The following is a 20,108-nucleotide window of genomic DNA, read 5'->3' on the forward strand; positions in this document are numbered from 1 at the left end:
TCCTGACTAATCGGAAGGTCAACGCTAGGCATTATGCTTTTAGCTGTTCATAAGTCTGGATCCAAGGAACCATGCATGGGGCTTTTTTACTCCTACCTCCAGCCAATACAGATGATCGGGGACCTAAATGACAAGTGAATCAGCACAGGGGAATACAAATGGGATGATCCAAACTAACTCCCAAATCTATGAGTAGAAGGCACTTTGCTCAGCCTGTAGTCTCTTCCCATAAGTTACAAGTGCCTTACAGAAAAGGTGCGCAGACAGGTGGTGTCTTCATACATACAGATGAAGGCGGCCATTCGTCTCAAATTCTGTATCTTGTCTTGAGGTCTTTAACTGAAGAATCATTTAATCCCAACTGTTCCAAATGGCCAAACAATGAATGTGCAGCTATAAATAAAAGAGATAAAGAATGTAGTAATGCTTTCTAATGAATTTACTAATTCATTACCCCATAATAATAAAAAGACAGGCTTCAATTCTATATATAAATAATGCTCATTTCAAAAATCCACTAATTTTAAGGTCAGACATGTCATATGACCTAATTTCTGACATGGTACCTCTCCAAAGGAGTGAATTAACTATGTACCATCATAAGCTCTTGAAAAATGAACAGAACTAGCAAGTAACAGCAACACCTACATGTCAAAAGTTCTCTAAAAATGGATAGGACATAATTTCTTTGAAATCTACAGGTCAAACTTCTGTTGGAGGCAGCCAATATGACTCAGCTGTTGAGATGGGATTTTTTTTCTTACTTATGTAACAGAAATTTAGGTTTACCAAGTAATGTCTCTGAGATTCTACCTGTAGAGACAGATTCGCTTAACTCATTATTTTAATGAGTTTAGGTATCCTGGCACAGGATCTGACTGTGTATAACTCTTCTCTTATAGCCAGATACCTTGCAGGAGTCTCATTACTAGAATCCCACAAACTAAGGCTGTAGAGAAAGACTTGCATATTTTAGTTCTGCTCAACCAATAACTGCTAGTAGGAATTTTGAGTCTTTACAAAAAAATGCCCAATATGCAAAACTGCATCAATTGTACAGTGGCCAGTCGAAGCCTGAGCTACACAATCACTGTTCTTAGTGTTTTTCAGACCTAAATATTTTCTCCTATAAGGATGGACAGAAATATCTCCAAAAAAGTTAAAACTCAAACTTCTGCTGAGGTTACTGCAATCTACATTAGCAGCCATGGTGATCTCAACTTACTGACTAGATTCCAATAGTGATCTAGGGCTGTATTTTCACTTACTTTTTTTCTCTGAATCTGACATAAACATTACTGCCATATCAAATCGTTTTGATTCCGACAGTTTCTGCAGAATTTCTAAGATCAGTGAAGGCTCCTCTTTTCTACAAGACAGGAAGATGGTTACAAATATGAAAATATAACTCTGATTGGGAAAATGTATGACACAAATACAGTATTGCCAACCTGAAGTCAAAGCAGTGAGTGGAAATTAAAAACTAATACTTGCATGTGAGTTGCAGTGAATACATAAAGCAGCGATTAAGCTACAAGCTTACCCTCTGGCAAGCTGCAAGCCAAATATGCGCCTGTTGATAATTTAAAAATCAAGTCATATTGAGAGAAGCAGGAACACCTTAATGAACTGCTCTTGCTAGCTTAACTTCCAAAATAAGCATTTTGAATAAAAGAAGCTGCAGTGAAACTCCATTTAAGGAATAAATGGGGTATCTCAGTCAGTTATGAACAATATCCCAATACTGACATTCCAACGATAAATGATGTTCTTGCTTCCCACCAACATAAATTCAAATTCCTATTCCCTTAGCCTTTATTTCCTGTTTGAAATTTAACTTTACCTTGCTAAAGCTATCTGGCTACTCCTCCTTCAACTTCTCCCCTCTATATGTGTAGCATAAATACTTGGCGTTATTTTTAGCAGTAGGGGTGTTGCATATCTTCGTAAATATACAAACTAAAAAATGAGAAGCTTGAAGTTCATATGGCTCAATGAAGAAGCCATACACAGATCCAGTTTCAATTCTTGACATTTCCTGTTAGAAAGAAAGCAGGTCTACAGACTCTAGGACATTGTTGTCAAAATGAATCTCTGATCTCACAAATCTTTGAAAAAGCAAATCTTTCATGATACAGGGTACACTGACATTGACTGCCCAAGAATGAATGAATAGGCGGGCACAAAAAATATCCACAAATTTTGACTGTCCTTGGCAGACATTACTTGGACGTCAACGACCCCACCATTCTTGATCTCCTGGCATGCAACATAGATTCTGGGGTCTGTCTCTGGAATGCAGTTCAGTGTCAGAGACTGACCCTGCCTCTCCCATAAATCTGAAGGGGCAATGTTTCCAACTGAGCAGCACGTTTGAAGGTATTCTAAACACAGTGTAAACTCTGAGACAAACGTCAGAGAGGGCAGGGGCTTACTTCAACTTTGTGCTGTACTTCAGAAGCTCCAGTGCCTCCAAAGTACACCGTAAAGTCAGATGAGGGAAGAGATGATTGTCATGTAACTCTGTTTGTGGATTGTTTCACAGCAACCCATCTTTGGATTTTCATTCAAGTATCTTGAACAAACAGCACCTCAGCAAAGTGTTTCAGTATGCAGTAACAATTCTGCTGTAGTCGTTCCCAACATTTAAATTGTCTGCTTTGCTTAATAAAACATCACATCTCCTACAGTCTGAAGAAGTATTAATTCTAAGCACTGGCATTTTGTTTGTTTCAATCAACACCACAATTAAGTGCTCAGAACAGCAGGACATGTGGTGTAAAAAAAACATCAACACTGCTTTTCGGGGCTGAGTCCAACAGCAAACAATTTAAAAGTTCACTTACCCAATATAAAATTCCTGCAGAGTTTTCAAAATTTCACTAAATACATCTGGATCCAAGGAGTTTTGGAATAAATTAGGGTAATACGAAGGGTCAATTTGCTTTGGGAAAAACACACAAAGAGACACAGTTACAGCAGATCTTAAATATGATCCTTCACTTTCCACATAGCTGCACAGTTCCAGGGAAAAAAAGAATAGAACAGAAGCAAAGCAATTAATTAATATGCGCTAGTATTCCAGCCATTCCCAAGCTGTGTTCCAGCAGACCCTGAGATTTTGGGGAAGCTTACTAAAGGCTCCTCAGTGAGAACACTGGTACATGAGGTACAGGGTTCCATTAAGGAGATCAAAGCAGAACATGTGGTGTAAAAAACAATACAAGAGGAGAAAGAGTGCAGGAATACAGCCCTACAGCTTTAAGATTCGTCAGAAACCTTGAATCTTTCAGGGACCCCCCCTCAAAATGGCAGGCAATAAGGTCTGTAGAGGTGAAAAAATAAATTTCTAACTTGACCTCATTGCCATCATGGGGATTCAAAGTGCCTGAACCCAAGATTTGAAACAGTTCCAATGCTACTTCTGCACAGCTACTACAAAGTCGCTCCCTCAATCCAGCAAAGTAGCTCCAATTTGAACATGGGGTCTTTGTGGGTCTCCACAGACTGGGCTCCAATGAATGGGTCCCAGAGATCTCCTGTACAGCTTCTTTGTTTCAAGGACACTTCTTGCTGGAGCCAAGGGACTTAACATGTTGAGGCCTGTCACAACTCTATCTCCCTAAGGGCTGCATTCTCTGAACCATGCATCTACATTTCTCAACCCTTTACTTGTACTGTTTTCCACATAACTTTATTCACTCATAATTTTGTACAGTGAATAGCATCCTTTCACAAGTGATTTAAACACTGGCTTCATCTATGTTAACTATGTTTTTATATCTCAGAAGTTTACAACATGATTTGTTAAATTAAAACAGACGCTGGAGAATATATCTGTGCCTTTAGAGAGATCAGATAAAGATCCAAAACATTTACCATACATAGGAATGATACAACAGTGAGCGACTTCAACAGAGACATTCTCTAGATTTTGTCCTCCACACCTTTCTGATTCCTGGAAAAGCCATGGCTTGTGTGTAATCAAGGTTTCAATTCCAGCAATATTAATTAATCGGATTTCCTCTCTCACCATCAACTTCATTAACATAGAAATAATTCATTCACCACCACTATTATCCAGCATTTCTCATCTTGCAGGTTAAAAAGCCAGGATTTCTGACTGAGCTGACATACAACTGTCTCAAAAACTCTAAAAATGCTTTCAGGAACCCTGAAGTAGTTCATCACTCATTCTGCACTAGGTTTTAAGCAGAAAGGTCACAATAATACACCAGAATTTTAACCAAAGTAATTCTTGCAAAACCAAAAGAAGAAGCCATACTCGCTGGGTCCATTTGATATAAATGAACACATAAGTGGTGTGTGGCACCAAACAAAACATTTGGGCAAAGATTACTTCTTTCAATCTGACGCTATTCCAGAAGAGGTGCTAGAGGATGAGGACTTGGAAATTAAACTCAGTTAAACCAAAATTATTCTCACCCCAATATAACACCACATGCCTAATTCCTCCTTAGTGAAGGCCCATGCAGTCTAACTCTCTAGAGCGTCAATTGTTGGAGTGAGGAATTTTGGGAATAGGTCAACAAGTGATAACTGAATGTGAGCTGTAAGTATTTTCACTGGTGTATGTTTTATGCATACCTGTCAATTCTGAAGCACAACCATGTCAAAGTAAAGGAACCATCTCCTCAAAGCACGTGCACCTTTATTAGTATAAAAATAGCTAAATAATAAGGCTACGGCCCAAACAATTCTGCTCCTATAAATCACTGGGGCTTGCTTAGGAATGGCACAATGCCAAAATTATGGTATGAAAAAGTGAAGCAAAACTAAAGATGGACGTTTTGTCTAAAGAAAGGTGCTATGAGAGGTCATGCCATTAACATACAAATAGTAATTCCTGTTCCAACCTAAATTTCAGCCATTAAAAAAAACAAGTTATTTTACCTTCAAGTAAGTGTACAACTTATCAGGAACCTCTTTCAATTTTCTGAAATCTGATTCCAACTGGAAAGCATTCATGGGGACTGGTGGCACAGGAAATGGAGACACAGGACAGAGAGTTGGGCTTCCTGTCTCAGGCTGTTTTTTCAAACTGAAAGACTGTAGAGCAGGGGACGGTCCCTCTTTCTCATTGCTAAGAGATATACAAACATTAAGGTAGACATGACGTGGTTCCGTTTGAAAACTTGCTTTGAGAAACATATACAATTCCATGATACGAGCAAAGAACCATATGCTCTGCTGTTACAAAAATCTCTTTAGAGACTTCTGCCCTAATACTATCAAAATGAATCAAAACCTGTCAGTAGTTCTTGGTGTATTGTCCACTCAAATCTGCACAAACAGCCTTATCATATTTCATTTTACTTGCTTGTGTAATCAATCTTTGCACGTATCCAGTACACACATTTCCCAAACTGTGTACTGCTTTTTCCCTCCTTTAAATTATGACTAACATAACTCTCATGAGTACCCATGCACCAAAGCTGCACACAGCAAATAAGGAGGGAAATAAAAGAAAACACCTGTGGAAAAGGGCTCCCCTCCCTGAAAATGATAACTTACCATAATGAAGAGAAGAAGGACAGTGGCAAGGACCACAATACAAGTTTCAGACTACAGCTCATTCAACAAAGGGGATGATTTTGCACTAGCAGTGACTGTTTTGGTTTGGACCATTTCCCAACATAAACTGCAGCTTGCATGAAAAAGCACTGGTATGGACACAGCCTTACATAATAAACATTTTTTCAAAGCCTAATCTTGTAAGCAACAATTCCTTTTAAAAGACATAGTTTACACAATGCTCTTTAAAATGGCCTACCTATACATAGTTATAATGTTCCTGGCAACCACACAACAAAGCTTCTAGTTGAATTCAATTTTTTTGAAGTAGTGAAATATAAAGGCTAAAAGACAAACACTTCAGATATGTTGAAAGATGCATCTCTGTTTCCATATTATATACAAAAATGAACTAAGGATTGAGAAAAAATAAATAGAATACAAAACTGGCTTAATACAGGTATATCCATGTAATATATGTTAATAAAAACATGTTTTGAAATTATGTTCTAGAAAGAATGCTGACTTTCAGCGCACTGAAAGTGAACTTCCATAGCTCCAAAAAGCCAAACATTTTCCTACAATTTAATAATGCAAAAGAAAAAGCATGTCAAATGTACAAGCACTCTCAGCACTGATTACAGTGCAGCCACCTGCTCTCCCATAATTTATCTGTCATTCCATTTGGCTTATTTTCAAAAGGCTGAAACTTGGCTACAAGAATTGAACTTTTGTCAAAAGTATACCACACATAGTGTTTTCTAGAGGCTATAAAGATATGGGAATAAACACCTCCACAATAAGCCCATTTGTGTACTTACACGTATTAGACCAGGAAAAGCAGTTTTGAAACTTGACATTTAAAATTCATTTAAAAGAAGCAATGTTGTGGCACAGTGACAACCACAACTGTTTGCATTATCTTGAGCTACATTTTCAGGCAGCTTAAGGAAAAAACAAAAGTATCACCAAGCATTAGAATTTCCATGTCAGTTCCATTAATAATTTTCCCTAAGCAAAGGATTGGAACCTATACCTTGTTTCTGCTTCTGCTCCCCCTAACTATTATGCAGGCAGTCTTCCACTGCACAACACAACATTCCTCTGGCACCCGGCCATTCTGCTCACAAGACCATGTCGTTCAAGGAGCTGAAAGGTGCCTAGCACAAGAGCAATGCGCTGTGCAGCAAAGGACCACCTCTGCAACAGACAAAGAAGAGCACAATCAGAAACAGGCCTAGGTTCCAAGCCAACTTATCTACTTTAGCACAAGATCCCTGCAACCTCCATTCATACCTGATACTAAAAATCAGTGCACTTACTGTATAGTTGAAGAATCACCTATTTCTTCAATTTTCAATAGTTTTGCTTTGGGAGTATTAGTTGGAGAATGGAAGTCATCTTTGCTTGGATTCTTTGTAGGTGCAATGACTTGTGTTACTTCTGTACTTGAAGAAATGGGCCAACTAGGGTGTAGGTTGATAGCAGCTGTTGCATTAGTGCTTGGCATCTCATCATCCACTTCTTCAATAGTTATTCTTTGCAAGGGTTTCTAAACACAACATATGTCTGTAGTAAGTGGATGGTATACAGGTTACATAAGAACATAAGAAAGGCCCTGATGGATCAGACCAAGGCCCATCAAGTCCAGCAGTCTGTTCACACAGTGGCCAACCAGGTGCCTCCAGGAAGCCACAAACATGACGAGTGCAGCAGCACCATCCTGCCTGTGTTCCGCACCCAAAATAATAGGCATGCTCAGGTTCAGTTTTACGCTGATGAGGAACAGTTTTACGCTGATTACGCTGAGGTTCAGTTTTACGCTGATGAGGAACAGGACAGAGTCCTGAAAAGCAACTGTGTTAGCATATCATTGTAAAAATGGCACATGGCATGAACTTTCCAGGCAAATCACTCACGATGACACCACATCCTCTCTAGTACGAGTACTATGGAGGAGAACCTTATACAGTATACACACATTGGACTGGTGTGCTCACAGAAATGGCTCTTCCTTGCCTCAAAGACAAAATCAGGTGAAAGCACCCCTGCCTCCTATTCCTGCTAGCACAGCAAGCTTTCTACTCATGCAAAAGAAAATGGAGATTTTAACCAATTCTCCTGCCTCATTTGAACCCCCCGCCCCAAAAATACTGAATGACCTTTTGACCACCAGGATCTCCCAACCCTCAAACGTTTGGGGAGTCACAGGGAGCTAACTGTGGGAAGGCAGTAAAGATCCACCTTACACAAGTACTTCATAGGCTCTGCCCTTTAAGGTCCAAGGGTATGGTTTGAGGGTGTGTAACACAGCACTTCTGCTGAAGCTAAGGAGGTCCAGCTCTAGTTAACATCTCCTACATAGGGAATCCTATGTAAGGAGCCTTGAGTAACATAATCAAAAAAAGTTGGAATATAAATGTAATAAGTACATAACCACACAAGCTGAAATCATTCAGAACTGTCAAGTGCTTTACCCGGCATCCTCTGCCTTCCCATTGTTTGTTTCTGTATTAAGTTCAGATGTACCTTCCTCTACTCTCTGTGGTCTTTCCCTTCCCCCTTCGTGGACAGCCTGCTTTGTTTTATATTGGCAAGGAAGCTAGCCAAAGCTTGCTCTCCTTTTCCAGACTGTTTTATCCTCTTCTTTACACACAGCCTGCCCTGCTCCCACCAACCTTTTGCTCAGAGGGTACAAGGAGCTTAACCATTATGGCAGGGAGAGAATGATGAGCTATTGGGGACAGACAGAAAAACAGTTCAAAGCCAGCCCCAAGAAATAAGAAATGAGGAAGCAAATATATACTTGTGTTTCATACAAGTTCTTGTTCATTAAGTATTTGTACATGCAGGAATTCTTTTAAGACATGTCAAACGCCAAAAATGTATGTATACATCTACAAATACATATCTTTCTACTTACTATTGATCTAAGATGCATGGGTTTATTAATAGGTTTCACTAATTTTTGTGATTCCATCTCATTCTTTAATAGTCCAGGACATTCCTGATCTGGGAACAGTCCTTCTGCGATTAGTTCCTTTAAAAAGGTTAGTCAGCCATTAATAAAAATTTGTACAATTCAAAATTCACAAAATGCACACTTAAAAATAATTTACTTAAAATGCAAAATAACAGAAACACATAAACACACTTACAGTTTTAAGCTTTGTTATTTCACTAATCGCTTGCTTATTTCCAGGTTCCAGCTTCAAGACCATTTCAAAATCTGACCAATACATATAAGAAATGCAAACAGTCATATATAATAAATCCTTTTGGGAAGATACCAGTTTTCAAAAAGACAGCTCTTCATCTTCACTTATTATCAAAATCAACATTATTGACTCATAAACTATCAGAATAAATCAGAAGCTGGGTTTCATCAATTACAGCACCCAGTCTGAGAAATGGAGTACTAAAAAAAGGGGTGCTCCCTCTTTGCCAGCTTTCATGAAGAGGCGCAAGGCAGTGATGTTTGGGCTTGGTTGAGCTGTATTCAGTGTGATTTAATCAGTGTGGTTTTATGCTGTTGTTATGCCCTGCCTTGCTTTAATAGCATTAACCTGTTTTTTAATGACTGTGTTTAAATGGTGTTGGGCTATTTTTTATAGTTGTATTTAAATGGTTTTGTATTATCTTAGTTGTAAGCCAGATACATTTACTGCATCGAAAGACACCCTACTTAATTGAAAACCTCACCTTGTATAGCTTCATTAAGTTTTCCCAGTGCCGCTCTAGCAGTCCCTCGTCTAGCATAGGCTTTAGAATACGACGAATCCAGTAAAACAGCTTGACTACAATCTTTCTCTGCCTCTTCATAGCTCAAAGAGAATTTTATAACAGATTACACATTGCTGGTGATTACATCTGACACTATTTTGATTCTTTACAGCTTTTAATTACTCCAGGTTGACATTCAAGCAGTGAACAAATATGCAAGTATTAATTTGTGTCACATCAGCACCTGAACACATTACCTGCTCCTTTTTTAAGCCAATCTCAGTGTCATTACATCAAAAAGTGCTTGGATTAATCAGGGTAAGGCTAGTTGGTCATCTACATTTTAAACTTACTTGGAAATTTCAAAAAACGTCACCTTAAAAATACAGTAAATAATAAAATTAATGTATTTTAAACTATTGTTAGGAAAGATTTATTCCTCCAACACTTCAATAAGTATGCACCTTTTGGCCACTCAATCTGGAGAGAAGAGCCTGGAATCTTCTTTACTCTTAGCATGACTGCTAGGGACTAGAAGGGATTGCCGTGCATACCTGCATGTACCCCTGTTATCAAGGTTGGCTACTAAAAGGGGTCACAAGAATTTAAACATATTGTTTTGATATGTTTAAATTTCTGCAACCTCTCTTGGTAGCCAACCTTGATGAAAAAGTGGGCATAATAAAGATTTTTAAAAAAGATGTGCATTACAGATTCCTGTCAGAATCTCATATAATGTCCAAATCTGAGACCTTAAAAAGCTTCAGAAGGATGCTGTATCACAGTGAAATACGTAAACTGAATCAATTACACACAATTGGTAAGGTGCTTTTAGTGTTGAACATATTATTTTACACAGCTTTAAACTATTTTCAGGCTTCAATTGTTATGCACACTTATTGGGGAGCAAGTCACTGAACAGAATGGGATTTACTTCTAAGTAAACATGCATAAATTGTGCTGTTGGTGTCATGCATGAAAGGGGTGCTTTCATGATGTAGTTCTGCACAGGCTTTAATTTTCTGCACCACCTGTTTGAAGCCAGCACAGCTTGCTCAGGTTCTGAAGAAAGAGAAAGGCCAGTTTCATGGAGCTTTAAGAGAATGGTTACAGACCAATTGAGGTGACAATATAATCTCCCTTCATTTATGTCAAAGGAATTGCCCAGGTAGAACTAAATACAAGATAGCCTTCTTACATGTTTTAAAGAAAGGTGTGAAAATTAGAGGTCAGTTATTTTTAAATTGATGTCTAAGAAAACATACAGAGGAGTAACTGTAAATGCAGCACCACTCACTTTTGGATTTTTAGGTAGGCCATAGCTCTGTTTGCTGGGAGAAGAGCATTGGTGCCATCTGCTGCAATTCCACGTGTGTAACATTCTATTGCTGCTTCATATTTACTTTCCTTGAAGTATCCATTACCCTATGATATTTGGGAAAGGAAAGTGAGCATTTATAGTGCAGGGAGTCAATATATTTATACCCATCAACAACATTCTGAAAAATCTATATTAAATGGATACGAAGTGTCTCTAAAGAGATCATTAATCTTAAGAGCAATTAAGGAAGAATTATACATTAGAAATAAACTTTATAAATATAAAGCAATAACCTTACTTTATCAGTCCTCTGGCCATTCATCCTTTCAAACATAACACATCTTGTTAATAACAGATTTCCTAAACAAGGCCATGTCATACAGTAAACAATGCAAGTAAGATGCTGCCAACTGAGAACTGAATTGTAAGTGGCAAACAGGAAAAGCACTGATAACCCTTCACTGTAATGCTACAAGCAGGTAACCACTGCACCAGGGTGACTGGAAAAAATCCAGTTCAATTATCTGCTTAGAAAAAGATTCTGGTCCTATAACAAAAATGTTTAACAGTTATTTATTCAATAACAGCTCAGCCTATTTCTTCTGTCACAGACACCCTGAGAGATACTCCAATAGCTTTGCTATGTAAAAACACTCAAGAAATGTAATACACCATCTGATTACTGTAAGATTACAGCCCTTCCCTTCCCACCATCCCGTTCTTGTTAAATATTTTGTTGTATTTACCAAATCTTTTTCTGCAATAGCCTTTTGCTTAAGCTGTTCCATGTCAATTCTTTTAATTTCTTCTACAGTTTGCATAATCTTGTAGGCCTCTGTTTCTTCAGAATGAGCATTTTCTTTTGACATGATAGCCTGAAATATAAAGGTAAATAATATATGCAAACTATTGCTACCTTAAAGCAAAACAGTCATAGTATCCTAACAACTACTTTACCTGTTCAATTTTCTGAAGTTCACATTTTGCTTCAAAGTTATTTGGATCCAATTCTAAAACTTTTTCATAATCTAAACAGAAAAACAACACATGAAAATGTCATCTATGTCATAATTTTATTTGCAGTCACATACCATAAAACAAACTGAATTTACATAACTGAACAATATAGAGTAAAACAAGTGCAAAATACAATTAAAATTTAGATGCTTAAAAATGAAAAAAAAATGCAGAGGTACATAGCTAATTAATATCAAGTAGAATAAAATCAGTATATTATTAAAATTGAAATGCTTAATAATATCAAAAGCTTGGTAAAGCAAGTCTATCAGAAATAAATACAGTGCGCAGAATACATATTCCCAATTTCCTCGGCTACTGTATAGATTTAAGTGATCTTTGCCTTAAATTCATTGCTAACCAAGCAAATTGGCCATGCTAGCAGAGTGTCCGATACGAGGAGTGCTAGATGTTGTTTTCTCAGAGATCTGGGGCAGTCCACTAATAATGAAATCAATGGACCTGTGCGGATATGATCATATAATCCACAGAAAAAGGCTACACTGAGAATTGCAGAGCCTGCTTTTTTAAGAACTGTCTATGATCAGGGCTGTAGTATGGAGAGGAATTGGGTGAAACTGAGTGAAAAAGCTGACTGGATCCAACCTAATAAAAGAGGTAGAAGCTCAATAAGAGATATATATTTAAAAAACAAACATAAAAGAGTCAAACATACCTTCTTTAGCACCCATACAATTTTGTAAAGCAAAGCGAGCTGCTCCTCTTCTGGCATAAGCCTTTGTATAATTTTTATTTATGGCAAGTGCTAAGTTACAATCAGATTCTGCCACTGAATACCTGTAATAATAGTATATGTTTGTTATTCAAAATATACATTTGTTCAATACAAAAATCTGTAAGGGGGGGGTGCCTTTCCTATCACTGGAGAGCCAAACTGATGGTAAACTGCAGACAGCATTCAAGAATATTACATACTGGACTATATCCTGTTCTTTGCTGCCTCAGAGTACAGTCTGTGGTCTGCTATTTGCATCCCCCCCCCACAATAAGTCAATGCAGATTCACAAGACAAGATAGTTTCAGAAGGACCTATCCCTGATATCAAGATGGTAAGCCCCTACATCTTTTGGGAAGGCACTGTCATTCCATTCTCGTTCTAAAATATTGTATTATCCATTATTAAATTCACTGGTCTGTACTGCTATTTCATGAGCTGTTGAGCAGCAAGACTCTATGGTTCAGGGAGAAACTTGCAGAGCATGATCATATTTGTCCACCAGCTCTCACTGCTACTTCACCAAAAACACAAACAATTCCTAGTAGATTACCTTTCCTTTCAAGCTCCCATGACCCTCTGGTCTTGAGCAGTTAATAGGGAGGTTTTTTTTTTTAATATTTCTTTAAGGAAAATATGGTGGAGAGATACTTGGCCACTGCCAATGTTATACTTGGATTTCTATCCACCAACAAAAAGGGGACTATTTTATCATCTGTTATGGTGACAGGTAATTTCATTAAAGTAGGAGTGACCCATTGATCACGTTGGAGTTTGAAGTGGGGACACTCTAGCATCATGTAAGAAAGCATATCAATTTTCTTCATATTACATGAGCAAAGTCTTTCAGGGTAGAGAAAATTTCCAAATCTTCCATTTAGCACTGCTGAAGGAGCAGCGTTCAAACGAGCAAGCATAAAGGCTCTTCAGAAAACACGGGACTGTTAAATTACTGAAAAATGGTGGAGTTTGCAGAAGAGGAAGAATACCTAAGAACTGAGTAGAGCATACTCTTCGAGCACGCATTGTAGAGCTGGAATAATCCAATTTTTTGTGTACCTCTTAATAACTGACATAGATTTCCTTTTCCCCATGCTTAATAAAATACCCTTAGCTAGGCCCCAGTAGATTACCTTACACTTGCACACAGATTTTGGGTTACTGCATGTGAAGACTAATATCCCTTAAAATCAGCAGATGCAGGAATTACTTATCTTTCAGTTACACTAATGGATACTTACAGCTTTTAATCAGTTCTTTTGCTATAGGATTGGCTTATTTATCCCCTCTTCATCCCAAATTGACCCATGAATTCTGCATACTGGGAAGTCTCAACAGCCAGAGGAAAGGGGATATAAGTTGCTATATATTTGATGGGAGTATCAGTTGCACTGCTAGTATTATTTTTCTGCAAATCTGAATTCTGATCTTCCAAGCCATGCAAGATGCTAGAGACACTTGTGCTTCAAAACATGGTCTGCAGTGTGCCAAATCTAACAACAAGGTATTTCTCAGAACACAGAACTAAATTGATAATAGGCTAACAGGTAATAGTTATTATAGTAAAACAAGAAAATTGGTAGCAAGTTTTGAAGCCTGACCCCTGCATCTTTTTTGGGTGGTGGTGGTGGTAAGAAGACACAGGTCAGAAAAGCAAAGGGATGTGTGGATTATCCCAATTCCAACCCAGGGTTTTGCTCCAACAATCTTTCATGTTTTCATGGAATAGTGAGGAGCAGAACATGAAGACTAAAACTCAAAATCCTTATCCTTGTGTCACCAGTGTCCATGATGTCTGTGAAGACTGGGGATTTTTAGTTATTTGAAGTCCAACAGGGGTGCACGTGTGATTCTGTCTGTGACTTCTTGTGACTCAATCGGGATCCTAGGAAAAATGCCCCTCTGCATTGCAACATAAATCCAACGATAAAAAGCAAAAGACAAGGTTAAATATGTATTTTAGGTATGCAAAGGGCTAATTTTGAAAGCTTTCTTTGATAGTTTGTTTATGTTGTAGAAGAGTACAACTGAACCCTTTTGTGAAGGAATGTGCTAAAAAATTAAACTAAAGTGTATGTCATTGAAAGACCTAGCTTTCAAAAAGTTTTTATTCATATGGTTCAAAACATGGGCTTGTTTTTTCCTGGGATCTCTGAATTTTGGGGTTATGAAAATGTACATCCGTAAGGACTTTTTGGAAAACAAGAAGCCTCCTGATGATCATATATCAGAAAAAAATGGACTCTTCCCCAATGCAAACTCTTCTCAGATTTACTGCTCATTCAGCTTACCAAGTTCTGATGAGAAGAACATTCAGGGGAGGGGAGCCTAAGATTTGTTCACAAAAAACACCCTCTTTGGATATTTGACATTCCCTAAGAAAATATTTGACATTCCCTAAGTATTTCTAGAACAGCTGACTCCAGAGATTAGGAGATCAAAGGACAACAGCAATGTTCAGATTCCATCTAATAAAGCATCTGCAAGTATTTAAGTAGTGTATTATTTTTGCCTTTGGATTCTTCCTTGCTTTACTGGCAATATCTACAATATATAGAATAGGGCTCTAGTTCTTACATTACTTCAAACAATGAGAAAAAAATCAAATTTGTTCCATTTTAAAAAAGTTAGGAGAAACTAAATTGTGAATTTAGAAACAAATTAGTCCCTGAGGGATTCTAGTTCTTTAAAAACAATTGTGAAAGCTTGAAGCTTCTGAATTAGAACAAAGGTGACAGAATCTTTTAAGAAAGATGGTGATAGTATGACAGAATTGACCTTATATCCTCTTCCAAGATAAGCACACAATGAACTTAATTATCAACAACCTTCCTTTCGTATGATTATACATCAAGCAAAACACACAGCTATTCAATATAATCCTTACTTTTTCATTCGAAAAAAAGAAGACGCTCTGTTTGTAGGCAAAACCGGATTGTAAGGATCTGCATTCATTCCTTTTGTGTAACACTCTATTGCAGCATCATAATTTCCTTGTTTAAAATAGTTATTGCCCTGTTGTTGTTTTTTAAAGAAGAGAACACATATATTGATCAACAAGTGTATTTCAAGTTGTCACCACTTATTTGTTGTCTACTTCTGGAACAGAGAGATTTGGCAATTGCTAACTAAGCCCAGATTAGACTAGTGTAGCATATTCTACATGGCATTACCATTCATGACATCAAGACACTTCAATTGGTTTATACTGATGCCACTGAACTGTCAATGGGTATAAATCACCAAGAACATATTACCCTTATTTTAAAATACCTGCATTAGATACAAAAATGTTCTGGGTCCAGTTAAAGTGCTGGCTTTAGTCTAACAAGCATTGAACTGTCTAAGTCCTGGTATCTGCTATTATCTTTGCCACCACAAGGTTTCAAAGCAGCCAACAAGGCCATGCAAAGAGCACTATATTTTCTGGAAGCGAAATCAGATTTCCCAAAGAGGGTGGTGGAGTCCCCGTCTTTGGAGGTCTTTAAGCAGAGGCTAGATGGCCATCTTTCGGGAGTGCTTTGATTGTGGGATCCTGCATGGCATGGGGAAGGTTGGGGTCACTGGGGATGTGGGGGAAGGTAGCTGTTAATTTCCTGCATTGTGCAAGGGGTTGGACTAAATGACCCTGGTGTTCCCTTCCAACTCTATGAGTCTAAGTATGCTAGAACTACTTTTGAAACCTCACTCAGAAATAGCCAGGACACAAATTACAATAATTCAGATCCATCCAAAAGATGGAGGGTGACGGTGGGAATCAGGAGTTAAGTGCCCTTCATTTTAAAACAAGGCAACAACCTTTTCTTTCTCAGCAAGTGCCTTTTCTGTGTCTATATGAATTCCATCTTCTTCAGAATCTGACTCTAGAGACATTGAATCATGGGTGCTGTCTTGCTTATCCAGTTCTTCAAGGATCTTATCCTGAAATGAAGTACATTTAAAGACTCGTAGAAGTTAAGAATGAATACTAGTGAAGTAGCACAGATATTTTTAAAAATTGTGTTATTAGAATACCAGTAAACATCAGTTCTCAAAATTATATTATACGAAAACCTTGTAAAAAAAATCTGAATTGCATGAGTACTGCTAGACTACTACTAAAATATGTAATCTTCTGATCCAATTTGTAGTTATTCCATTTAATTCCTATAAAGATTGCCAAAGCAATACTATTCCTTTATACTTTACTGCAAACACATACAACCCATTCCTGGGGGTGGGGGTGGATACATGCTGGGTGGGAGTGACGCAGCCACGCTGCCTCCTCAGAGGCTTCCTGGCTGCGAAACAAATAAAAAGTACGAAAATAGCGAATACCTGAAAATCCCCCATAGCACTTAATGAGGCTACGCCAGCTATATTTGTGACGTAGCACAAAGCAAAGAACAATTAACACATACAGGTCATAGTCATCAACTTTGTAAAGTTACAAAAATAATTCTTGAAGAATAAATATTTAATTCCTTAAAGTATGGAAAATGCAGCCATATAACCAAGTGGAAAAACTGGACTGATCACAGTAATATCAGCAAATGTGAAATTTGTCAAACATACAAAAAAAACCTTCACCAAAGTCACACATGGCACATGAATGGCTATGTATACAACTATCATCTAATGGGACATTCTGACATTTTATAAATGTCAGCAGCTGATTTCAATCAATCAACTATTCGTTTTTACATCTGAATCTTCAGTGACATTATACTGTTTTAGCCCTATTTTAACGCAACATTGTTCAAAACTGTGACAACTCAAAAATACATTTACTTAACAGTACATCCAAACTTCACAAAACAAAATTGCTGTAATTTGGCTCAGTCTTATATGAATAGGTTAACTCACCACATCAAGCTTTCCCCATGCTTCATAATCATAAGATTTTATCTTGTTCTTTTTATTTTCTTCAGTGGTTTTCTTAGAGACTGCCTTAATTTTGCTCTTCTTTTTTTTCCTATACGCTTCATTTCGAATTGGAGGTAAATCCTAAATAGAGGGAAATGAGGCAGTTCACTTTCACGCAACATTTAGTAATTTAGAGATAGATTTCATTTATAAAACTGGTCTATCAGCACAAAATCAGCACTGGCCAATGCACTTTGTTGCTTACTAGGGCAACCCATTCCTGAAGGGGGCGTACATAGGCAGCAACCAGGAGCAGTGCAGCTGGGCTGCCTCCAGAGAAATTTCCCAGCCGAAATATAAATGTTTAAAATGAATTTTTTTAATAAACCCATGAAACACCTCCATGGAGGTATTTTGCTGGTGCAGCAATGCTGCAGCATCGAGGGGCGTTCCTAGGTCGAAAGGGGGTTGGAAGCTGACTAATGTCAGCTCCACCCCTAGGAAACACCCCCCCCCCTCGATGCCAGGGCAGGGACCTGCTTCCAGGTTTTTGCTGCCAGCGCTGCTGTGCTGCTCCGTGGCGCCTGTGTAAGTGCCCCCGTGCCAGTGTCCATGCCACTTTATCACGAGGAAAAGTGGCACGGATGCCAGCACAGGGTTACACCAGATCCTAGGGTGCTTCGGCTCCCACTTCAGGATTGCAGTTAGTCTTTGCACCAGATGGAAGATAAGCATTCTCATCTACACATAACACATCCAGCAGGACCCAGTGAGCACAGCAATGTGGATGTAGATTGACAGCAGCATGAATTCCATGTAATAAAGAACTGTACATGAATGTCCTTGCTTGGTGATTTTCAAGAAAATTGCTGTGGGTTGGATCAAGGAGTTTCTCCAGTCTAAGCCCATTCATTTCAATGGGCTTAGACTGGAGTAACTCTCCTCAGGAATGCACTGTAAATGTTTCAATGGAAGAATGGAACATTCCTGCCTTCCCACTTTCACTGATCTCCACAAAATGCTGCTCCTGGAGTATAGGAGACACTGCAGAATGACAAGGGGGGGGGAGAGTCTGCAGCAGAAAGGGGGAAATCAGGAGGAAATACCCATTTAGTTTGTATCTAGCCATAATCATTAATGGATTCTGAACTACAAAGGCTGGAATCACACCTGGGAAGGCAAACTGAGGGTTTCCCCCCCACTTTGAGGTCAGTAACAGAAGTGATTTAGTACTAATATCTTTATTTATTTTATGTTCATCCTTCCCATTCTTCAAGGCACTGAAGAGTGGCATACATAATCCACTACATCCATTTCATTGCCATATCCTGAAAGGGAGGCTGAGAAAAGTGTGACTGACCCAAGGACACCCAGTGAACTTCATAGCAGAATAGTGATTTGAACCCACATCTATAACCCTATACTCTAACTACTACGCAACACTATCAGTTACTGTCTGTTGACAGCATTATTGTTTAGATTGCCATCAACTAAAAGTAGCACTGCCAGTGCACAACTTCCTTGTGCTTCCATAAGCAAGTGGGTGTTCTGCACACATATAGAGAACTTCCCTTTGTAAAAGACATTAAACCTCAGTAGTTTCAACTTTGGATACAATATATGGGTGAACTGTAATGCTAAGTGCAGGTTGCTGAAACAAAATCAGTTTTGTAGTTTATCCGATGCACTTATATAGAACTTTTATCAGTTCCATTTGAAATTGAAGGAAGTAGGTCATATTTTAAGTCACATATCTGAATATCATAGCAGGGCATTTACCTTTCCTAGGGTGCCGGTCTGCCTCCTTAAATCTAAATCCTTTTCTTTAATATCATTTTCCCAGCTTTCTAAGTCTTTCACAAAATCTTGTAGCTCTTCTGCATTTTGCCGTACTTGCAGCTGTAACTCTATCGCTTTACTTGGTGAAGTCATCTGGTTACTTTATGTGTAGGAGAAAATCCAGGCTATCAAAGAAACATTTGAGAAACACTTTATTAAGAGGAGAGGGAGGAATGCGGGAAGAATACATTGTGAAGACTGGATTACTCCATAGGACTTTATTGTGAGTTCAAGCAGACATTTTGCAAAATCTGTTGCTCCACGAAGACTGCAGAGCTTGGAGTAACCATCAAGTTTAATCCAAATGCAGCAGTGCAAGGACCTTTAACACAATCAAATGAAAAGTGTCTAAGTAGTAATCAGGATTTCAAGTTCTTCAGGTAGACAACACTGTGTCCCCAAGTCTACCATATGGATATGGTGCCATTTTAGATGTTATAGTAGCAGGGGTCCAATCCTACTGAGGACAGCAGCATGGGAGGATGAGAAGACTCCTGTCTCTCCCCTTTGCCGTTTTCAAGCACGAAATGATCTTGAAATGGCAAGAGGAGGGAGACAGGAGCCCCTCATCCTCCCTGCACCAGTCTCCAGAAAGATCAGCCTCTGTGGCATTTTTAAAAGTTAAAAAATAGGATAAAAATGGCACCACATCCCTGTGGTGGACTTGAGGACACGGTATAATCTTTTCTGGCTAGTTTGCTGCTTCAGGATAACAAGGAATCTCTGTGTGGCTCTCATTGCTCCAGAGAACATAGAGGCATTCACAATGGCAGCTGAGCATCCACACAGCAGTATTCCCCATGCATCTGCAACGAAAAAGGCTACACTTTCATTTGAAAAAAAGGAAGCTTGGAACTCAGAGGAGCTAACAGATAATAGCAACAAATTGCTGTAGTACAATACTGTTATAACAATCTAGCAACTGTCAAATGGAAGAGAGGAAGAGGAGCCCTCCAGTAGTGCAGAGCGGCCTGAGGGGAAAAAATAACATGTGTGAGTCTTTAAACAATACACATCTTCCTGTCTATCCAGCATGCAAAGACACTCTGCAATCTTTCCATGAAGATCATGTCAAACCAGGTTTAGGAATCA

The 20,108-nt window shown here is 38.4% G+C and overlaps 1 protein-coding gene across 2 annotated transcripts; it reads right to left on the bottom strand.

Moving 5' to 3' along the window:
• Positions 1 to 282: 282 nt before the first annotated feature.
• Positions 283 to 19,161, bottom strand: RPAP3 (RNA polymerase II associated protein 3). Of its 2 annotated transcripts, XM_056846281.1 has the most exons (16): positions 18,957 to 19,161; positions 17,178 to 17,318; positions 16,131 to 16,253; positions 15,220 to 15,347; positions 12,273 to 12,394; positions 11,537 to 11,607; positions 11,326 to 11,454; positions 10,556 to 10,683; positions 9,238 to 9,359; positions 8,694 to 8,764; positions 8,459 to 8,575; positions 6,858 to 7,087; positions 4,915 to 5,104; positions 2,847 to 2,944; positions 1,269 to 1,369; positions 283 to 393 (listed from the first exon to the last, which is right to left on the bottom strand). In XM_056846281.1, exons 1-16 carry the CDS (start codon positions 19,107 to 19,109, stop codon positions 308 to 310), a joined length of 2,010 nt encoding a protein of 669 aa, XP_056702259.1. In that variant the 5' UTR covers positions 19,110 to 19,161; the 3' UTR covers positions 283 to 307. The 2 variants fall into 2 exon arrangements, with proteins under 2 accessions (XP_056702259.1, XP_056702260.1); XM_056846282.1 differs by lacking the exon at positions 8,459 to 8,575.
• Between the last annotated feature and the right edge of the window lie 947 nt (positions 19,162 to 20,108).

Source organism: Euleptes europaea, chromosome 3 (genome assembly GCF_029931775.1).
Source record: "Euleptes europaea isolate rEulEur1 chromosome 3, rEulEur1.hap1, whole genome shotgun sequence".
Lineage (NCBI taxonomy): Eukaryota > Metazoa > Chordata > Lepidosauria > Squamata > Sphaerodactylidae > Euleptes > Euleptes europaea.

What these genes read in the sequence shown, in the direction of transcription:
- RPAP3 (XM_056846281.1), bottom strand. Translation starts at nt 19,109, where the DNA reads ATGACTTCACCAAGTAAAGCGATAGAGTTACAGCTGCAAGTACGGCAA. An exon ending in CATGGGGAAAGCTTGATGTG is followed by an intron (nt 16,254 to 17,177) that starts GTGAGTTAACCT and finishes ACTTCATTTCAG; the next exon opens with GATAAGATCCTTGAAGAACT. An exon ending in AAATAACAAAGCTTAAAACT is followed by an intron (nt 8,576 to 8,693) that starts GTAAGTGTGTTT and finishes ACCTTTTTAAAG; the next exon opens with GAACTAATCGCAGAAGGACT.